We start from the raw sequence: 23174 nt of genomic DNA on the forward strand, positions 1-23174 counted from the left end.
CACATGCTGAATACAGTTCTGAGTTGCAACAAATATTTGTGTGTAAAGCAAGTTGGTTTAAAGGATTGCAATTTGTTAACAGATGGATAATTTCAAAGAACATCTCATTTAATTAGAGGGAAAAAACAAAGAGAGAGACATTTGGTAATCCTTTAAGAGCACAGACAGAGAAGAGGAGGCAACCTTCTAATTAGCAGCTGCAGGCTCCTCTCTGCGCTGGTCTCAGGGCTGCCAAAATGTTAGGTGTAGAAGGGTTTACTGGGCTTTGATAAAACTAACACAAGTTATAATCTCTGATGTTGGGATTGATATCACAATAACCAGCTCCTGAACCTTTAATCTGTCTATAGCCTCTGCTGATTCTAGCCTGGTGTTGTTTTCTTTGTATGAGAGGCATGCCATCTGCTGACCTATTTTCCTTCCCGATTCCTCGAAAACTAAATAGCATGTGAAGAGAAGCTTTTCCAAATGTTTGAGTATTTATGAAGCACCGCTCGATGTTTGGGAATTGTCGGATTTGTTTTTTGCAATGATTTAATGAGTCATTACTGGAATAGAGTAACCCTTTATTGATTGCATTAAATCCAGTTTTAGATTGGCTGACCTTGATACATTTATAGCTGTATGTCTAATGAAAAAAAGAATTACAATACTTTAAAAACCATTACCCGTTTTAATTGTGTGTTAAAGTACTAAAAGCTTGCCACTGGTAACTTTAGTCAAGGGTGTCCCAGCACAGAAAACAAGATTTCACCCTAACCTTGCAAAACCTTAACCCTTTAACCCTCCCTCGGGATTAGCTTAGCCCCTTTTTTTTGCAGATATGTATCTTCTGCACCAGAGTTCTCCAGTGCAAGAAAACTACAAGTTCAACATTTAAAAATCCATTCAATAGCAAAGAATGAAACAAAGAGTGCAGTTTGCCATAGTAAAAAAAATGTTTTCAGTTATAATATAGTAAAATTATTAGTAAAAATTCTGTTTTTAGCAGTGAATATGCTTAGCAAAACGATTCCAAAAATACACTCATCATTTTAATACATATATTTTATAATAATAAGTAAATTTATTACCAAATGTTCTGTGCCAATTAACTAGTTGCAGACTTTGGGTGTTCCACACACGTCTAAAAAAAGCTTCATCGTTGTACACAGGGCATCCAGTCTCTGCCCTGCTTCTGGGACGCCCCCTCCAAGTATACAGTAATTGTTGGCTATGATTAATATCAGAGTCGTTATTACCGTATACTAAAAGAAGAAGTTGGCAGCTCTAATGCCCTGTACACACGATAGGATGTTCTGATGGAAAATGTGTGATAGGACCTTGTTGTCGGAAATTCTGACAGTGTGTGGGCTCCATCACACATTTTCCATCGGAATTTCCGACACACAAAATTTGAGAGCTTGCTATAAAATTTTCCGACAACAAAATCCGTTGTTGGAAATTCCGATCGTGTGTACACAAATCGGACGCACAAAGTGCCACGCATGCTCAAAATAAATTAAGAAAAGAAAGCTATTGGCTACTGCCCCGTTTATAGTCCCGACGTACGTGCTTTACGTCACTGCGTTCAGAATGATCGGATTTTCCGACAACTTTGTGTGACCGTGTGTATGCAAGACAAGTTTGAGCCAACATCCGTCGGAAAAAATCCATGGATTTTGTTGTCGGAATGTCGGACCGTGTGTACGGGGCATTACTGTCAAAAAAAGCAGTCTGACGGTGTTTATAAACAACATTGCTCAAGATTATAGAAAGACACAAAGTAACATTGTTACATTTGTATTTTTCTGTTCATTCATCTGCAGATCGAAGGGATGAACGTAGATCTGCAGAGGATGTCAGTGAAAGCAACCTGACAAGTAAAAAAAAAAAATATTTTTCTTTTTTTTATAAATTAAATGTCCCTTTGTTTTACCCCCTGTGAGCCCTCAATTTACTCTAACCTACCCTAATTAACTCCTTGGTCTCCTCTTTTCAACTATTATTTTCATGCTTTTTTTTTGTGTGTTTCAATATTAATAACTATTAATATTTAAACTTTTTTTGTTTTGTTAATTTTCACATATTTAACATATATTTTCACATTCGCCATTTAAAAAAGCGCAAAATTAAAAAAAAACCCTATTTATTTCATATGTAAGCAACTTTGTACCAGAATCATAATTTTAGTGTAATTTTAAACAGGACAAATTACAAAATAAAATGCACACATTTTATATGCAGTAACACTATTTTTAAACTAACACTGCTCAAAAAAAAAAAAAAAGGAAAAGTGCATTTTAATTAGTTTTATTGCGTTTTATTGGCCAAGGATATCGATAAAAAAATCATTGTTGCAAGATAATATAATGAAAAGAAAGCCTTAAAAAATATATACAGTATGTATTACCTTGTTATCTTTAGTAATGACAAAATTATTGCTGAATAAACAGGTCCATAGCAGAAATGTAGAAATTGCTCTGGTCCATAGGGGGTGAACAGGTGTGAGAGGCAAAGTGGTTCATACTGATCACATGTGGAAAAGCTATTTAGTAAGCATAATATGGGACTCAAATACAAGTTTAAAGTGGTTCTGAAAGTCAAAATATTTTATTTACCTTAATTCATTTCCTTCATTAATGCAGAACTATAGGCAAAACTTTTTATTTTTTATTTTGGATAGAGCAAGGGAGAGTTATAACCTGTCAGATTTCTTTTGCCATCTGTGTCTCATTGGGGAGATTTCGCTTCACTTCTTGTTCCATGGCCAAACCGGAAGTGAGAGGAGTTCCCTGCAAATTAGAAACTAGTCTCCCCATGGGAAGATTTCCCCTCTATTTGGGATTTTGTTTTACTTTCACTTTCAATGACAATGAGAACTAGAGAGGGCGACTCTCCCTAACGGGGGCACAGATACAGCAATAAAAACTGACAAGTGTTCTAATCCCTCTGCACTCTATCCAAACTTAATAGGCTCCTGCTGCTGTCAGTCAAATTCCTGTGAGGAGGGAGCAGGGGTGTGGCTTATTGGTATTGTGTGTGTCTATGGATGCACACAGCCAGGCTCGGAAAACACGGCCACACGGGTACCCCCATAGCACACAGCTTACTAGGAGGCACTTTTGAAGAAGGAGGAGTGAACAGTGCTGGCAGAGGACTGCCAAAGAGGAGAGAAAGGGACCACTCTGAGTGGGTAAGTATAACATTTTTTATTTTAACATAAAAGAAAACTAACTTTAGTATCATTTTAAAGATCACCAATGAAACCTGTAAAGTATGGTGTTAGGGTAAAGTTCATTAACATGTGAATGTTAATACAATTAGCAGATATACCCCTGGTGTCAGTTATATCCTGATGGAATATCTACTTACATCACACGTGTGCATGTTTATACATTGAGCAGGCACACCCCTGGTGCTATTTATATCCTGGTGGAATACCCAACTTACGTCACATATACGTGCATGTTTATAGATACAGCAGGCATACCTTTGGTGCTAGTTATATCCTGGTGGGACATTTACTTACATCACATGTGTTCATGTTTATACATTCAGCAGATATACCCCTGGTGCTAGCTATATCCTGGCAGAACTTCAACTTACCACACACATGTGTGCATGTTTATACATTCAATAGACACCCCTGGGGCTATCTATATCCTGCTGGAATACCTACTCATATCACACATATGTGCATGTTTATACATTCAGCAGACACACCCCTGGTGTTAGTGTTAGCCTGGCAGAATATCTACTTACATCACATATATGTGTATGTTTATACATTCAGCAGACACACCCCTGCTGCCTGGTGGAATATCTACAGGCCTGAAAAATCTACCTGTGGTGCTAATGTATTTTTAATTAATGGTTTGAAGGTTGATCTCAGGCAGCATGACTATCACCTGATCTGGATAAAATCATCAGGATCAGTTGACAATTACAAAAGTGAGTACAACTCACATTTTTGTAAATATTTTATTATATCTTTTCATGTGACAACACTGAAGAAATGACACTTTGCTACAATGTAAAGTAGTGAGTGTACAGCTTGTATAACAGTGTAAATTTGCTGTCCCCTCAAAATAACTCAACACACAGCCATGTCTAAATCGCTGGCAACCAGGTGAGGAGTACAAAGACAAGTGTGTCTTGCCTACAGTCAAGCATGGTGGTGGGAGTATCATGGTCTGGGGCTGCATGAGTGCTGCCGGCACTGGGGAGCTACAGTTCATTGAGGGAACCATTAATGCCAACATGTACTGTGACATACTGAAGCAGAGCATGATCCCCTCCCTTCACAGACTGGGCCGCAGGGTAATATTCCAACATGATAACGACCCCAAACACACCTCCAAGACGACCACTGCCTTGCTAAAGAAGCAGGAGGGTAAAGGTGACAGACTAGCCAAGTATGTCTCCAGACCCAAACCCTATTGAGAATCTGTGGGGCATCCTCAAACGGAAGGTGGAGGAGTAAATAAATTAGAAAAAATACCGCGCTATAGTAGGTAAATGATATTGTGCAAATCGTGACACAAAAAATGAATATTGGAGAAATCCAAACAAAACCTCCAAACAATTAATAGAAAAATATTAGAAAGCAGCCGCTAAATGTGGGATACACACAAAAACATATAATATAAAGAGGTAGCAGCGCTAGTAACAAAAAAAAATTGATACATAAATATGTGATTTGAACATATAAATAGTGTATAGCCGTGAAACTTGCAAATAGAAACAACACTAAAAAATGGAAAACAGCATTAAATGAATAAAGAATAGTCTCCATGACCCAAACCCTATTGAGAATCTGTGGGGCATTCTCAAACGGAAGGTGGAGGAGTGCAAGGTATCTAACATCCATCAGCTCTGTGATGTCCTTGTGGAGGAGTGGAAGAGGACTCCAGTGGCAATCTGTGAAGCTCTGGTGAACTCCATGCCCAAGAGGGTTAAGGCAGTTCTGAAAAATAATGGTGGCCACACAAAATATTGACACTTTGGGCCCAATTTGGACATTTTCACTTAGGGGTGTACTCACTTTTGTTGCCAGCGGTTTAGACATTAATGGCTGTGTGTTGAGTTATTTTGAGGGGACAGCAAATTTACACTGTTATGCCCCGTACACACGGCCGGATTTTCTGACGGAAAATGTGTGATAGGACCTAGTTGTCGGAAATTCCGACCGTGTGTAGGCTCCATCACACATTTTCCATCGGATTTTCCGACACACAAAGTTTGAGAGCAGGATATAAAATTTTCCGACAACAGAATCCGTTGTCGGACATTCCGATCGTGTGTACACAAATCCGACGGACAAAGTGCCATGCATGCTCAGAATAAATAAAGAGATGAAAGCTATTGGCCACTGCCCCGTTTATAGTCCCGACGTACGTGTTTTACGTCACCGCGTTTAGAACGATCGGATTTTACAACAACTTTGTGTGACCGTGTGTATGCAAGACAAGTTTGAGCCAACATCCGTCGGAAAAAATCCTAGGATTTTGTTGTCGGAATGTCTGAACAAAGTCCGACCGTGTGTATGGGGCATTAGACAAGCTGTACACTCACTACTTTACATTGTAGCAAAGTGTAATTTCTTCAGTGTTATCACATGAAAATATATAATAAAATACTTACAAAAATGTGAGGGGTGTACTCACTTTTGTGAGATACTGTATATCAAGTTTCTTAGGGCATAAATAAACAGACCTTAAAATATGTCATGCTTGATGAACAAATATATTATGGATTGTAATATATAGCGATGCTCTAGGTAGAGAACCTATAGTGTTGTGAAGAGTGGTTTAATATCACATGAAACATTCAGACACAAATGACTGCTTATCAGAAAAAGTATGAAAAAGTATATGCCCTTGCCTTATCAGCAGGAGTTAACCTTGCCCAGGGTTTATCAGCACGGCGGTCATAGTCCAGAGAATCTGTAACCTCTACATATTCATTGAAGCACAAGATACGCCTGGCCTGCAGTTCAGCCACTGAAGGCCTCAGGCTGAGCTGTAAATGAAAAGCATAAAGAAAACAAACATTATTATAGAAAGCAGCATAAAATATGATATAAGCCCGCACTTTATGCTAAAAAGCTGGACACTGTTCTTACAAGGTCACAGTAAACTGTCTAGTAACGAAACACAATCTGTTCTGCCAAATAATTAATCAATAACTGATCTAAATATAGTAACCGCTTAATTCCTTTAATCAGTGTTCTACATAGACTCTATGGTATGGGGTTGGGGTACCTTTGAGATGTGCATGGAATAAAGATAATAAGACATGTGACAAATTTATTACTCATTTACATGCATTAAAATGTTATCTGAATTTGAACAATAAATAAGGTACATCAGTAACAAAATCTAAGTATATGTGTATGGTGCAATCAAAGCTGGGGTGATGGCTGGAAGATGTTTATCATCCTTTTGGCACAGTTTTATGATACATTAGCATTAAGTGCCAGGGTACCAAAACTGGTAGTTCTTGGTACAGAGCTCCTGGTACATACAGTGACTACACCCTAATCCCCTCACAAACCTAACTCTGACCCTCTGTTTGGTAAACGGTACTCCTTGTTTGCATACTAAAGCCAAAGATCAGCTTTCTTGCTCTGAAAGATACTAGCACAGACACTTAATTTTTAAGCGCAAGTGCAGCCAGTTTTGGATACAGTGGAGAGGAATTAGAACACTGGTCAGGATTTTATTACTGTAGACAAATCCATCCAGCATCTTGCTGCCACAAATGCAAAGTGTACATCTAATGGTGATGCCATGTACAACTGTGCATTAAGAGAAAGCCGGGAATCACAATGGACTACGTGGGGCTCCCATATGTTGTGAGCTTGCTTGCAGAGTGGAGGAGAGAACTAATCCAAGATACTATAGGGACCACATGCCTATTATTGTTTATGTTGCACATATCACCACCGTTAAGAGGCTAAGGAGGAATATCATCAGTGACCTCACCTGAGTGGAGGCTGCATTGATCCCCAGCAAGGAATGTGTGTTTGACCTGATTTTATACAGGTCCAAAGTCTAAGGTGAGCATGCAGGCACATTGGTGGCGGGAGTCACTGAATTGGTTTATGATTTGAACAGCAAGATAATATAAAGAATACATGTGATGCAAGTGTATGTCACAAGAAATTCACCATATAAGCAACACTGACTGATTTATTATGGATTTTATTTATGGTTCACATATGCACTTTGAATGTATAACATTTTAAACACTGATTATCAGTTGGCACAGTGTATATGTATATATATATATATATATATGTATACACACACACACGCACATGCCTGTACATACATACAGGACCTTGAAAAAGTATTCATACCCCTTGCAATTTTTCCACATTTTGTCATGTTACAACCAAAAACGTAAATGTATTTTATTGGGATTTCATGTGATAGATCAACACAAAGTAGAACATAATTGTGAAGTGGAAGTAAAATGATAAATGGTGTTCAATTTTTTTTTATAAATAAATATCTGAAAAGTGTGGCGTACATATGTATTCAGCCCCCTTTACTCTGATACCCCTAACTAAAATCTTGTGGAACCAATTGCCTTCACCTAATTAGTAAATAAAGTCCACCTGTGTGTAATTTAGAAAAAGGAAAAAGAAAAACTCTATCAAAAAACAAATGGATTTTGTGGGCACAACATGACATGGTGTTCATCTAAAAAAAAAAATAGGATTTTTAATAACAGCTTACCTGTAAAATCCTTTTCTTGGAGTATACCACGGAACACTGAGCCTTGTTAATTACTTAATGGGTTGTATAGCTCACCAATAGGTGATTGGACACTGGCACACCCAATGAAGACAAGTTCCCCTCTATATAACCCCTCCCATAAGAAGAGTACCTCAGTTTTTGTAGCAAAGCAATAAGGATCCCATAAGAAGGGAAGGGGAGGGGAAGGGAAGGGAAGGGGAGGGGGGGGGGGGGTCTCTGTGTCCCGTGGTGTACTCCAAGAAAATAATTTTACAGGTAAGCTGTTATTAAAAATCCTATTTTCTTTTTCGTACACCACGGGACACAGAGCCTTATTAATTACTTAATGGGACGTCCCAGAGCAATGCTCAACTTGTGGGGAGGGAGACACAAATCAAAGCAGACCACCATTGGACTGGAGGACCTACATTGCTGCCTGCAGCACAATGCGCCCGAAGGCGGTATCCTCAAGCCCTCTTACATCCACCTGATAGAATTTGGTATATGTATGGACTGAAGACCAGGTTGCAGCCTTGCAGATCTGAGCCATGGAGGCCTGGTGATGCACCGCCCAAGAAGCACTTACTGCTCTGTTCGAGTGCGCTTTCACATGAAAAGGAGGAATTTTCTGTTTCAAACCATAAGCTTGAATAATAACCTGCCGAATCCACTTAGAGATAGATTTCGATGCTGCCTGGTCTTTTCTAGGACCTTCCGGCAGAATAAACAAAACATCAGTCTTCCGTATCTGAGCAGTTGCTTTCAGATAGACCTCTCACTACATCTAGAGAATGTAATAATTTTTCCTCCGCAGACTGCGGGTCTGGAAAAAAGGAAGGTAAGACAACATCTTGATTTAGATGAAAACCTGACACCACCTTAGGGAGAAACGTGGGGTGGGGACGCAACACAACCTTGTCCTTGTGGACAATTAAATAAGGCTCTTTACAAGAGAAGGCTGCCAGTTCAGATACTCTCCTAGCAGAGGAGATAGCGACTAGAAAAGCCAATTTCCTACTCAAAAGGAGCAACGGAATATGACGAATAGGTTCAAAGGGCTGTTTCTGTAAAACAGACAAGACTAAATTTAAATCCCATGGGTACAAAGGAGATTTGACTGGCGGATTTAACCGCAATACCCCCTGAATAAAGGCCCGGATTAAGGAATGAGACGCAAGTGGTCTTTGAAAGAACACTGATGGGGCCGAGATCTGACCCTTGATAGTGCTCAGGGCCAGTTGTATCTCTACCCACAATTGAAGGAAAGCAAGAATCCTACCAATGACATACTTTTGAGGATGCCACCCTTTGGATTCGCACCAGGAAACATATGCCTTCCAGATTTTGTAATAGATGAGCCTGGAGTCCGGCTTCCTAGCATTAACCAGAGTGGAGAGAACTGGACCCGAAAGTCCACATTTCTTCAGGTTTGTAGCTTTCAATGTAGGTTTCAACAGCCAAACCGTCAAACTTAGACTTTGTAAGGAAGGATGGAATACTGGTCCCAGCGAGAGCAGGTCTGGGCGGAGTGGAAGAACCCAAGGTTTTCCCACTGCCATCCTTACGATCTCTGTGTACCAGGATCTTCTGGACCAAGCTGGAGCCACCAGGATTACTGGTTTCCCTTCTTTCTTGACCCTGCAAAGCAGTCTCGGTAAGAGCGGAATTGGAGGGAATGCATAGACCAGAGAAAACTGATCCCAAGGAATCACTAGCGCATCTGTTCCATATGCTAGAAGATCCCTTGTCGTCGATACAAAGTTGTCCAACTTCCTGTTGAATCTGGGGGCTAGTAAATCTACATCCGGGGTACTCCATTTCCAGCATATGGCCGAAATATCTCGGGGTGCAGAGAGCATTCTACTGGTAACAGCTGCTGGCGGCTCAGATAGTCCGCTTGTCAATTCTCTACCCCCGGAATGAAGACTGCAGAAAGACAGGGAACATGCTTTTCTGCCCAAACCAATAATTGGTTCACCTCCCTCTGGGCATCCCGATTTCGGGTGCCCCCTTGATGATTGATATAGGCCACAGCAGTAGCATTGTCGGACTGTATCCGGACAGGATAACCCTGCAACCTGTATGTCCAGGCTCTGAGGGCTAAACGCACTGCCCGGATTTCCAAAATATTGATGGGCAGGCTCCTTTCAGCCTTGGACCATTTCCCTTTGGGCCAAAGCCTCTTCTAGAACTGCCCCCCAGCCCATAAGGCTGGAATCTGTTGATGCCACGTTCCAGGTGACTGGGGTGAAGGATCTTCCCCTTCTCAAATTTTTTGTCTTTAACCATCAACTGAGGCTTTGTCGTACCTCTGATGACAGGCACACTGGCAAGTCCAAGGCTTGGACTCTCCTGTTCCAGGCAGATAGGATGCTGTTTTGCAGCAGTCTTGAATGAAACTGGGCGTAAAGAACCCATTCATCTTTCCTAACAACCTCATGCAAAGATGAATGGATGGTTCCTTCCTCGCCTTGACCATCTGGATCAATTCTCTTATAGACTTGATCTTTGACTTGGGTAAGAATACCCTGCTTTGGGTAGTATCTATGATCATGCCCAAATACTCCACCCTCTTTAAGGGCTGCAAGGATGATTTTTCCAGGTTGAGGACCCAACCTAAGTGCTCTAGGTATTTTACCGTGCTGAGCACATTGTGGTTTAACCGTGCTACCGACTGCTCTATCAGTAGCAGGTCGTCTAGATATGACATCACCTTTATGCCCTGCGCCCTTAGATTTGCTAGAAGTGGAGCTAGAATCTTCATAAAATACCCAGGGTGCAGTAGCAGTTGGGCCACAAACTGGAAGTGGCGCTCTTCTACTGCGGACCTTGGGAATCTTTGGTGAGCGGGACAGATAGGCACATGCAGATATGCGTCTTTGATGTCTATTGACGCCATGAATTCTCCCCCTAATAGGGTGGAGACCACAGAGCGGATTGACTCAATGCGAAAGGGGCGAATGTTCAGGAATTGATTCAGGCCCTTTAGATCTAGAATAGGTCTGACATCCCCATTTGGTTTTGGAACCACAAAGAGGTTTGAATATAACCCTGACCCTTGCTCCTTTAGGGGAACTTCTATGATTACCCCTTGGGATAGCAAGTGATCCAATGTCTGGAAGAAGGGCTTTCCTTTTACTAGATTTTTGGAGATGTTTGACCTTAGAAAACGGTAAGGCAGGAATTCTCGGAACTCCAGCTTGTAACCCAGGGACACTGTGGAAATTACCCACCTGTCCCGGATTTCCACCTGCCAAGCCCCTAAAAAAAAAAAATCGAAGGAATCGCCCCCACCCCGCCGAGCAGGGCGCCCCCTCATAATAAGGCTTTGGGGTTCTGCTTAGCAGATTTCCAACCCCAAGGTTTCTGTTGTCCTTGGGCTTGGCCCTGGGCCTTGAATCTTGCATCTGGCTGAGGAGGCCGTGGCCCCAGGAATTGGGGAGAGAGAACGTTTAAAAGAAGGACATGTACTCTTTTTCTTAGCTGGTAAAAGGGTAGTCTTACCATTAGAAATCTTCTGGATGTATTTATCCAGGTCATCCCCAAACAGCCCTTCCCCATGAAAGGGGAAACTGGTTTAAAAGCTTTTTGCATGGAGCCTCAGCTGACCAATGCTTTAGCCACAGAATCCTGCGCATGTGTACCAGCAAGAGGGTAAGGCGGGATGCCTGCTGAATAGAATCTTTAATGGCATCTACCGCAAAACATAAGGCCTTAGACAGGTCCACCCATAGCTTAACCTGATCAGCAGGAAAATCTTTAAGCCCTTGCTTCACCTGCCCCTTTAGTACCTGACACATGCCAATCGCTGCCACAGCAGGTTGGGTTACAGCACCAGCCATACTAAAGGAGGACCCGAGTAAAGATTCCAGCTTTTTCTCAGTTGGGTCCTTAAACACCTGAACATGTCTACAGGACAAGTAAGATTTTTGTTCACACAAGAAATAGATGCATCTATTGCCGGCAAGCTCCATTTCTTGGTAAATTTCTACTCCATTAGGTAAAGGAAAGCACATTTCTTAGGAGGAGAAAACAGCTTGTCTGCATGCTCCCAGTCAGCATAAATACGTTTTTTTTCCACTAAAGGATGGACCAGAAAAGTATATGCAGCCTGCGGGGATTTTAATGACTTCAAGGAAGAAACAGGGGACTCGGTCAACTCAGAAAAGGGCAATTTGTATGTAGCACGCACAGCTTCTGCATAGCATTACACCTGCAATTTAAGAACCCGAGAGGCAAAAGCCTCCTCTGATTCCCCAGATTCATCCGACTGCTCCTCATCCTTGTCCCCTGATGGAGTAGTACCATCAGACTCATCTGATGGGGGATTTAGAGCAGCAGAAGGGGACCTACCCCGCTTTCTGCTCCTCTGTAAAGGGCGCTGAGATTAAACTAGTGATTTTTACCTCTAAACCATTTAATGCTGCTGCTAAAGTGTCCTCAGTGACATATGCAGGAGCTGCCATATTAGGAGAAGCTGAAAAGCCTGACAGGGGCAATGGCTCATCCCTGTCAGCTGCATCAGGTCCAGTAGGGGAGGATGGAACCAGGCAGGCATGACTAGGGCCCCCTGATCCGGATGGCGACACCTTAGTGCCCCTCTTCCCTGCCCCTGAACTCCTTCTACGGGAAGGCATAGTCCTAAGCTAGAAAAAAGCAGAGGTACTAGCGCAGGTGCATCAACTGCTGAGCTAGTGTAGCAATATAAACAATGTGCTGCTAATTTGCACAGCCTGATGCTGAGTAGGCGTCTTGGTGTGCCTGCATCCAACACACATGGAGTTGCTTACGTGCCCCAAGCTGCTGTGTCCCTCTTGTATGCAGAGCTCTGGCGTCTGGGGGTTTATTTGAAAAATTCCGCCCTGCACTGTGGCGTAAGCTGCACATGCACACCCGCGGCAACCACACCCCCCCTGCTTCCCTGCCAAACTGGCTTCAAAATCGCTCCCCCTGTGCACGCGCATAGGGTAATGACGGCGGGGACAAGAAGGGGAGAGAGAGATCCCTCCAACGAGCGTAGTGGACCGGACTATGAGGGACCCCCCCTACAGAGTTGTGGCAGAGCCTGCAGCAGAGGAAGTGAGCCGCTCATCGGACCGGCTGACACTGAGCTTTCCTTTCCTGGAGAGCATGGTAAGTCGAACACCAGGTATGCCTCTTTACTCTCTCCAGTGGCGGAAACAGATAAGACATGCAGCTACTCATAGGAGAAAGTCCTTAAAATTTTCTCACTTACCTTATCCCCGGCGCGGGAACTGCTGAAGACCAGACAGATCCAATCTTCACCCATCACGGCGGGTAGTGTTGTGCCAACCTTCAGGGTTCTGGGTTCCTATTTAAAAAAGGCCTCTTCCCTGAACCTGTAGAAGACTCTACGCATTTTTTAATAAGTGCCCAAAGTAATGGATCCCAGAGCCCAGTCCTACAAGAGAGACATTACAGGCAAAACCTCGCTCTTCCTTGAGGCCCGGATACCATCCATTTTAGCTTTTTTGGATGGATCCGGTTGCATAGCCCCTTGACCCCTGGAGGGATCTTTCAGTAGAGCTTTCTTCTTAGCACATCTTTAACTGTGACCAACACCTTACACACTGGCGAAAAAACTGAGGTACTCTCCTTATGGGAGGGGTTATATAGAGGGGGACTTGTCTTCATTGGGTGTGCCAGAGTCCAATCACCTATTGGTGAGCTATACAACCCATTAAGTAATTAACAAGGCTCTGTGTCCCGTGGTGTATGAAAAAGAAATAAATCTTTATTACAAAATATACTAATTAAAAGAACATTTAACATACAAAGCACCCTACTGACTGACAGGATCAACAAGTACCCAATACAATAGGCATGGAGATATGTATATAGATAAAGTCCATGTGGACACATATACTGTACAAAGTGTATGAATAAGTGGGATCCATAAACTTCTCCATGCACTCTTGTCCGTCAACGTGTTTGGCAAATTGCTTCTTCAGGACATTTAATGGGTAAGTGCTAATACAAAATTAAAAACAATGAAAAAAGACATAAATATACATAGTCTTAGGATGTATATATCAAAGTAGGCAATATATATAAAGATCTTGGAACAAGACTTCAGACAACATACACACAAATGGACATACAAATAAAGCACACATGCTTGCCTGATATCCAATATCAGGAACACCCTATTGAGTAATTATGAAACCAAAGTGATTTCTATCCACCAATGCGAGTTCACAACTGGTGAAAGAACAAATCAGAAATCCTGATATTTAGATTTAAGAGACGAAGGTTCCACCTCTGATCAAACCAGGATCATTGGTAATTCTGGAAATGAAAACAGAGATGTATAGATGCCCCTTAAACCAATGAATTTCCATAAGTTCCTTTTAATGTGTATGAACCATGGAATAAATCAATACCTCAGATCAAGTAAAATCATCAAATGGATTCAATCAAGATAGATTGTGTAAGTGGAAAGACGAAGCAGTACATACCCAATCACTATCTACAAGATAACAAGTGAATATATGAGGAAAGAGAAAAAAAAAAAAGGGAGGGAAAGGGTTAACAGGAGAAGAAACCCCATGTAGGTACATGCTTACCGATGAGGATTATTATACTTGCTCCCAATCAATGATAAAGAGCACAAGAGGGAATTACTGAATGTATCCACTCAGGTATATTTCCAGTCCCCAGCTTGGTATACTGACCGGAACCTAAAAATGTATTATTATTTTATGAATAGGAGTACTAGAGATTGTATGTTATAAATCAATCAAGTGGTCATGCATGTAACTCTGTCTGAGATCTAACATTCTACACACCTTATATAGATTGGTATCCAAGGGCTTCCTCCTGATGAGGGGGCTCACAATGTATGTGGCCTCACCCACAATTTCCCAAATAGGGTATGGAGATCTAAAACGGAACCAAAACCAAAAAAATAGACTCTGGCAGAGGGCATGTGTATTACCTAGTATGTCAGTATGAGCCGCTTAGCATATTGCCATCCAAATGTCAGCATCACACGATGTAGTGCCCTAGGCCTGTTGTGCTTACCTGCTAACCCCAAAAGAGTGGTGCCATGGGTGTCCCCGCTGGTTCGGCCTTATCTGGGTGAAGGACTGCCTTTTATGTAGCTTGTTTGGCGCCAAAAACCCCGCAGCATCCACCTTGCGGCATCAAGTGTCAGGCCAGCGACATCCGCCAATCACCGGCGGAGTATAGTGCGGCCCTCGCCAACCATGGGTAGAACGTCGGGAAGCGTGACATTGCGTAACGTCATCACGCATCATTCGTGTCGCCAATAACACTACGTTGTGCCGGAAATAGACATGGAGAAGAAGGGAGTAGGCAGATGTAATGAATCATAGAATCTGCATAAAAATATATATGCCACAAATCACACAAAGAAAAATGAACAAAAAGCAAAAAACTAACAACCATCTAAACATTCCAACAAGGGGACAAGAAAAATTTCCAGATCATAAAACTTTTTTTTTTTGTTTGTTTTTGTGTTTTTTTTTTTTGTTTTATGATCTGGAATTTTTTCTTGTCCCCTTGTTGGAATGTTTAGATGGTTGTTAGTCTCTGGAATCTAAATATCAGGATTTCTGATTTGTTCTTTCACCAGTTGTGAACTCGTATTGGTGGATAGAAATCACTTTGGTTTCATAATTACTCAACAGTGTGTCCCCGATATCTGATCCTGAGGATCATCAGGCAAGCATGTGTGCTTTATTTGTATGTCCATTTGTGTGTATGTTGTCTGATGTCTTGTTCCAAGATCTTTATATATTGCCTACTTTGATATATACATCCTAATACTATGTATACCTATGGTATTTTTTAATTGTTTTTAATTTTGTATTAGCACCTACCCATTAAATGTCCTGAACAAGCAATTTGCGAAATGCGTTGACAGACAAGAGTGCATGGAGAAGTTTATGGACCCCACTTATTCATAAACTTTGTACAGTATATATGTCCACGTGGACCTTACCTATATCCATATCTCCGTGCCTATTGTATTGGGTACTTGTTAAACCTGTCAGTCAGTAGGGTGCTTTGTATGTTATATTTTGTAAAAAAGATTTATATTTTTTTTAATAAAGACTCATGTTGTGCCCACAAAATTCATTTGTTTTTTGATAGAGTTTTTACTCATTCAATCCTTTTTCTGTTGGCATAGTGGAGGTCCTCCCTTTCTGTGTGTAATTTAATCTAAGTAAAAATACAGCTGTTCTGTGAAGCCCTCAGAGGTTTGTTGGAGAACCTTAGTGAACAAACAGCATCATGAAGGCCACGGAACACACCGGACAGGTTAGGGATAAAGTTGTGGAGAAGTTTAAAGCACGGTTAAGTTATAAAAAAATATTCCAAGCTTTGAACATCTCACGGAACACCATTCAAACCATCATCTGAAAATAGAAAGAGTATGGCACAACTGTAAACCTACCAAGACATGCCCGTCCACCTAAACTGACAGACCGGGCAAGGAGAGCATTGATCAGAGAAGCAGCCAAGAGGCCCATGGTAACTCTGGAGGAGCTGCAGAGAACCACAGCTCAGGTTGAGTGTCTGTCCACAGGACAACTATCAGTTGTGTACTCCACAAATCTGGCCTTTATGGAAGAGTGGCAAGAAAAATGCCATTGTTGAAAGAAAGCCATAAGAAGTCCAGTTTGCAGGAAGCCATGTGGGGGACACAGCAAACATGTGTAAGAAGGTGCTCTGGTCAGACGAGACCAAAATGATACTTTTTGGCCTACAAAATTCACTTAGTGTGCTGCTGCTTTTCCTCCCCCCAGCTCTTATGCAGCTGAGAACAGAGGGGTTGTGATCACTTGTAAAAAAAAAAAGGGGGAAAAAGGTATTTATAATTTTTTTTCTTTATATCTATAGTAACAAAATGTTTTGCCTTTTATTTCTATTTTAAACTGAGTGGGTTGTTTTACAAGGTGATTGTTTAAAATCACTAAGTGTTTTCCTTAAAACCTCCCATACCCTGCTAGGTTTATTAGTTAAAAGGTATTTTTTTCATCTTTTAGGACTTTTTTTTTGTAATGTCAAAGGAATGTTTTTTAACCTTGCGCGTAAGCCTTCGCTTCAGTTCTCTTCTCGCTTCCTGCTCCTCCTCTTCATTTTTTTCTGTTGGATAAAGATATTAAAAACACTGAGAATATGATGAGTAATACAGCCTAATTATCTCTTAAATTAAAATGTTAAAAGTATATGCATGCTACAACAATAAATTAACACAAATCTAAAGCATAGTCTAAGGAAAAGGTGCAGTATATAATAGAATAAAAGGGATGTATTAAAATATGCATATGCTTTATACACTTTAAATATAACCATTTTTTCAGTTCAGCTGGTATTCCAGCTTGTGCAGGTTTTAGGAAGCCGCTATTAGCATCAGTTTTTGTAGTGTTTGGCAAATTATTGCATTCATCTCTATTGAAAATAACAGGTTGGAGTGTGAACTATTGTAAAGCTTTTTCCCTTTGTCTGTTTACTCAGCTGTTTACAAAACCTTTTCCTGGAAGAGATTTCCTGTCATTGAAAGCTGGATTTTGAGACAGAAGCCCAGGAACATATTATATCATTGCAAGCTTTCTGTTTAACGAATGTGATGCACATTTAGACACTTTGGGGAGAATTAACAAAAAAGCCAGCGTCACTCTTCTAAATTGAGAACGGAGCTGACCCTGCAAGTCCTTTGTTAACTAGGTTTGATCTGCTCTGTTTTCTATGCCATGTCTGTGTTAGACACAGTATAGAGAGCAGGAGATCTGAAGCTGCTTGCTCCAGGTTCCTTTGGCACCCCAGGTTGAATTAAGGCTGTTAACTCTGTGTTTGTTGGTTACTGGCATATAGTTCACATCCCAGCTCTGATCTGGTGGGGATCTGTGGGTTCTATATTGAAAACTCCCATGATTCCTTTGTTAATTAGGTGAGATAATCACTCTGTAGTAGAATCCGGAATAGGGGGACACAGATCAACCACTGTATTGGCACAGGAAACCTAGTTTATTCCCCCTTCGTATTTTTTTCCAGATTAAAGAGAAGCTCCAGTCATATTTTTCTGAAAATGAAAAGTCAGCAGCTACAAAAACTGATTTTTAATACACAGACACTTAACTATCCCAGAACCCAGCGCGGTGCTCACCTGAGCCATTTTTTCCACCGGTCTTTGGTCCCCGGCATCTTAACTGTAGGCAGCCAGCTGTGACAGCTTGTGGCTTCCGAGCCAGCTTCCCACTGCGCATGCATGGTCCCGCAGTCTTCTGGGACCTGTGACATGTCCTGGAAGACCGCGGGGAGGGAGGGGAAAGGGAGAACCTCCATTCGGAGAGCCTAGGTGATGCGAACAGAAGTGGAAGCAGGTACCTGTCAAAACCAGCCCTACAAAAAATGTGCCAAATATTGCGGAGGAGGAGGGGGGGGGGGGGACAGTGGAATGTCCCCTTTTGGGTAAAGTTCTGCTTTAACAAGTTGTTTCTGATATTCCTAGATATTATGAAATTGATTTACTAAGGGAGAATTTTCTCTTTAACTTTAAGTCCCGGTTCACACTAGTGTGATGACCGACATCGCATGTGATTCGCACTGCATTGCTGTGCAGATCACATGTGATGTCTATGCAATGTGATTTCAGCCAAACTATATGGCTGTATTCGCATTGCATTCGCACCAAAATGGTGCAGGACCCTTTTTTTGGTCTGCACTGGAATCGGATCACGTGGGTGTTCACACCCATGCGATCTGATTCCTGCACCATTTCACAGTTTGCACTGCGAACCAATCTGGGGGTGTCATTAACTTTACATTGACACCCCCAGTGGTTTGCAGATTTTAGTGTGAACCACTGTGCGATTCATGAACCCGCACTGGATTCGCAGGGTTCCCGCATCGCACCAGTGTGAACCGAGCCTAAATGTTGTTCAAATCACGTGCATGCAAAAATCTTGTTTTTTTTAACTTTCTTGCATATGACTGAGTATTTCAAATGAACATAACTTTACCTTATTGGCTGAGCTAAGATAAGATTCACTTTGCAAAGTGAACATTCTCTACTCTTTTAGTAAATGATTTTCAATGTGTTTACTTTTCCATGGCATGCAGAAAACAGAAGTTTAGAGAGATGCACTTGACAGCGCCTAGCAATACAGCACTAGTTAATGAGTACATGACAGCAGTCATGAACGTAGGACAGCTGTCTTTCTTGCAATAGGAAACATTAAGATCCCTTTCACACTGGGGCCACCGTGCGTTAGTGGTAAAGCGCTGCTGGTTTTAGCAGCGCTTTACCGCTCCTTAAGTGGCGCTTTTTGGCCGATAGCGGGACGCTTTTAACTTCGGAAGCACTGCCCATTCATTGCAATGGGCAGGGGCATTTTGGGAGCGCTATATACAGCGCTCCCAAACTGCCCCAAAGATGCTGCTTACAGGACTTTTTCTAACATCCCGCAAGCGCACTGCCCGAGTGTGAAAGCACTCGGGCGGCATGAGGGGCAGTTTTCAGGCGCTATTTCTAATGCTAAAATGCCTGAAAACTGCCTCAGTGTGAAAGGGGTCTATGTGTTTCTGAATACGGTTAACCCATTATGCATGTCACCCAGGACTAGGGTTGCCACCTCATCCCTTTAAACCCGAACACACATGAATTACACAGGTTCTGTGGCTGATTAAGGTGGTAATTAAACTCAATTGGTGCCTTATCAGCATTAAATTAGCCTCAGAACCTGTTTAATTAATATGTGTTCAGGTTTAAGGGATGAGGTGGCAACCCTACCAAGGACACCCTTTTGAGGATTCCAGTCTCTCAAAATCTCTAATGCAAATACTTTTACCACTGTATAAATTGAAATGACTTCTACCACTGTACACTGAGATGCTCTCATGATTACATTGGATATTAAAGGGGTTGTAAAGGTTCGTGTTTTTTCACCTTAATGCATCCTATGCATTAAGGTGAAAAAACACCTTGCAATGACGGGCCCCCCAGCCCCCCCCCCCCCCGTTTTACTTACCTAAGCCTGTTTACCTGCTCGGCTCGTCCCCGGCGTCCTCTTCTACACGGAGTCTCGGCATTGATTGAATAGATTGATAGCAGCGCAGCCATTGGCTCCCGCTGCTGTCAATCAAATCCAATGACGTGGCCGCCATGGGGCGGGACGCAGACATACACTTTTTGTCTATGGACTCAGAGTGTATGAGACAGGAGCGTGCCTGCAAGGTAACCCCCTCGAGAGAGAGCTTCCCGATGGGGTTAGCTATTGCGGGGAGGAGCCGAGAGAGCCGCCGTGGGACCCCAGAAGATTGGGGCCACTCTGTGCAAAACGAGCTGCACAGTGGGGTTAAGTATGACGTTTGTTATTTTAGAAAAATAAAAAATGAACCTTTACAACCCCTTTAAGGTGCAATCTCAGCATAACCCTTTCTTTAGGTATTATAGATAAAAACAAAAAACTGAAGGAAAGATGTTTACAAGTGGACCATCTTTCAGTCTACAGTGATAACATTTTTCCTTAAATACAAAAGCAAAGTTTTGAGTAGAAATAATTACGTTTTAGGATGTTTCTTTGCTCTAGCTCTTCACTGGTGGGCCTTTGACTGAGTCTCCTGTAAAACAAATGAAGATTACAGATTTTTTTAATACAGCAACTGAGAAGGAAATCCCATGTTTCTATACATGCTATTAACAGTGGGTACAATACAATTTAGCTTTCTCTGATAGAAGGAAACAAAGACAGGACAATTGGGAACATCTCCTCTTAACTTTGAACTACTTGCCAGAAGTTCTTCACTGTAATCTGTGATCACGATTTAGCTGAGATATTGCAGAACGTCCTTGACTGTTTTTAAAGCTGAAGTTTAGACAAAAAACTATTTTTTCACTACAGCTTTAATGATTTTATTTACCTGAAGAAATATCTTTTTATTTCTCTGTAGCCACATGCAAAGAGTATATGAATGAGAGTGACTTCAGCTACTGCACTTGCAGAGTTCTAATGAGGTAAGTGGTCTGCATCCCTTTAGACTCCATTGGTGAGGTACTCCCTTTGAGAGTACCTCACCAATTTTGACTTTTTTTCCGCGTTTTGGGTGTAATAGACTTCAATGGAATCGCACCAGAAATGTAAGTGTTGTATTGTTTGTGATTTGATTTTTGATGTATTTTGCGTTTTGCCATTTTTATTTTTCTGTTCAACTGCTTAAGGACCAGCCGCCACAGTTGTACTGTGGCAATGTGGCTTGATCCCGAGAATCAGCATCATTGTACATTGGCTCGTACACGGCAATTTGCAGCTGCGCGCGTGTGCCCACTGGCCAGCGGGGGAGCCAATCAGCGGGTGGGGCAGACTTGATGTCCGCTGGCCACTTGTTCCATGCAATAACAGAACGGGGATCCCACTGTGTAAACAAGGCAAATCTCCGTTCTGACAGGGGAGATCACACAGATCCTGTCTTTCTGCTATGCAGGAAGATGGATCTGTGTTTCCCCAGTCACACAGTCCCCCATACAGTTAGTAAACACACCCAGGGAACACAGTTAACCCCTTCCCTGCCAGTGACATTAGTACAATAACTGCATATTTTTAGCACTGCTTACTGTAATAATGTCACTGGTTCCCAAAAAAGTGTCAAAAATTTCAGCTAGGTGTCAGATCTCTCCACCGCAATGTCGCAGTCCTGCTAAAAATCACTGATTGCCACCATTACTAGTAAAAAAAAAAACAAATAAAAATGCCAAAAATCTGTCCCCCATATTGTAGATGCTATAACTTTTGGGCAAAATAATCAATATATGTACGCTATATACACTTATTGTGATTTTTTTTAACCGAAAATATGTAAAAGAATACATATTGGTCTAAATGGATGAAGAAATTATTTTTTTTACATTTTTTGTGGATATTTATTATAGCAAAAAGTAAAAAATATTGTTTTTTTTTTCAAAATTGTCACTCTTTTTTTGTTTATAGCGCACAAAATAAAAACTTGCAGAGGTGATCAATTACCACCAAAAGAAAGCTTTATTTATGGGAAAAAAAGGACGGCAATTTTGTTTGGTTACAGCATCGCACGACCATGCAATTGTCAGTTTAAGCGACACAGTGCCTTAACGCAAAAAATGGCCTGGTCATTAAGGGGGAAAATCTTCTGGTCCTTAAGTGGTTAAACACTGTATATAGCTGCTTGCTAAAGGAAGGGGCCAGGAAGCCGGGTTCCACGCTGACAGCTGAATCTAAAAAATAAATAAATAAATGAAAACGGCGTGGGGGTCCCCCCCAGGTCCATACCAGGCGCTTCGGGTCTAGTATGGATTCAGAGGGGACTCCCCTACACCAATATTTTTTGTTAAATGGTGTGAGTTCTCCCCAAAGATCCATACCAGATCCTTATCCGAGCATGCAGCCCGGCAGGTCAGGAAAGGGAGGGGACGAGCGAGCACCCCCTTCCCCTTCCTGAACCATACCAGGCCACATACCCTCAACATGCAAGGGTGGGTACTTTGGGGCGGGGGGGCTTTGCCCCCCCCGCCCCAAAGCACCTTTTCCCCATGTTCATGGGGACAAGGGCCCCTTCCTGGCAACCCTGGTCTGTGGTTGTCGGGGTCTGAGGTGGCGGGGGGGGGCTTATCACAACCTGGAAGCCCCCTTTAACAAGGGTGCCCCCAGGTCCCAGCCCCCAATGTGAATGGGTAGGGGTACATTGTACCCCTACCCATTCCCCCATAAAAAGCAGTGAAATGTTAAAAAAAATAGGAGCCTTTATTAAAAAAAGAGGCCCTGAGCTGTCTTCTCCCCGTGCTGTCTTTTCCCTCACCGCTGGTTACCCGCTAAAAACAAAAAAAGGCCAATCTTTTTCTAAGGCTGTCTTCCTCCATTGTGTTGTCGCCCGCTGTCTGGCACCTCTTATATAGCCATGGGGTGCGGCCATAGAGTGACATCACATGGAGAACCCACTCCTTGTGATGACATGATGTAACAAGGGGCGGGTTCTCCAAGTGACGTCACTAGATGGCCACGCCCTATGACTATATAAGAGATGCCAGGCAGCGGGCGACAACACAACAGGGGAAGGCAGCCCAAGAAGATGATCAGCCTTTTTCTGTTTTTTTTTTTTGTGGGTAAGAGGCATCGAGGAAGAAAACAGCATAAGAAGAAGACAGCACAAGGAGAAGACCGCTCGGGGAGAAGACAGCACAAGGAGAAGATCGCTCGGGGAGAAGACAGATTTACTTTATTTTTACTTAGCCCAATCTACTTATTGTCTGATTGATATTATACATATTGAAAAGGGGGTGTAACAGCATGCAACTACTATTAGGCATAAGGCATAATATTATGGAATGTAAAACTTTACCAAAGTGACATTAAACTCACATTTCTTTTTAAATAAAATAAATGTAATATGTTTAAATATAACTAGAATGCACCTTCTATCTCTCAA

The 23174-nt window shown here is 42.0% G+C and overlaps 1 protein-coding gene across 5 annotated transcripts in view; it reads right to left on the reverse strand.

The window, feature by feature from the left end:
* PHACTR2 (phosphatase and actin regulator 2) overlaps positions 1–23174 on the reverse strand; it is a 327171-nt gene that overhangs the window by 25290 nt on the left and 278707 nt on the right. For all 5 annotated transcript variants that reach the window (XM_073627410.1, XM_073627412.1, XM_073627411.1 and 2 more), the window contains 3 exons: positions 20284–20339; positions 16801–16862; positions 5866–6003 (listed from right to left, as the gene is read on the reverse strand). In XM_073627410.1, coding sequence (XP_073483511.1) covers positions 5866–6003; positions 16801–16862; positions 20284–20339 — 256 coding nt within the window. The remainder of the gene's footprint in view (positions 1–5865; positions 6004–16800; positions 16863–20283; positions 20340–23174) is intronic.

This window comes from Aquarana catesbeiana, linkage group LG04, assembly GCF_042186555.1.
Source record: "Aquarana catesbeiana isolate 2022-GZ linkage group LG04, ASM4218655v1, whole genome shotgun sequence".
NCBI lineage: Eukaryota > Metazoa > Chordata > Amphibia > Anura > Ranidae > Aquarana > Aquarana catesbeiana.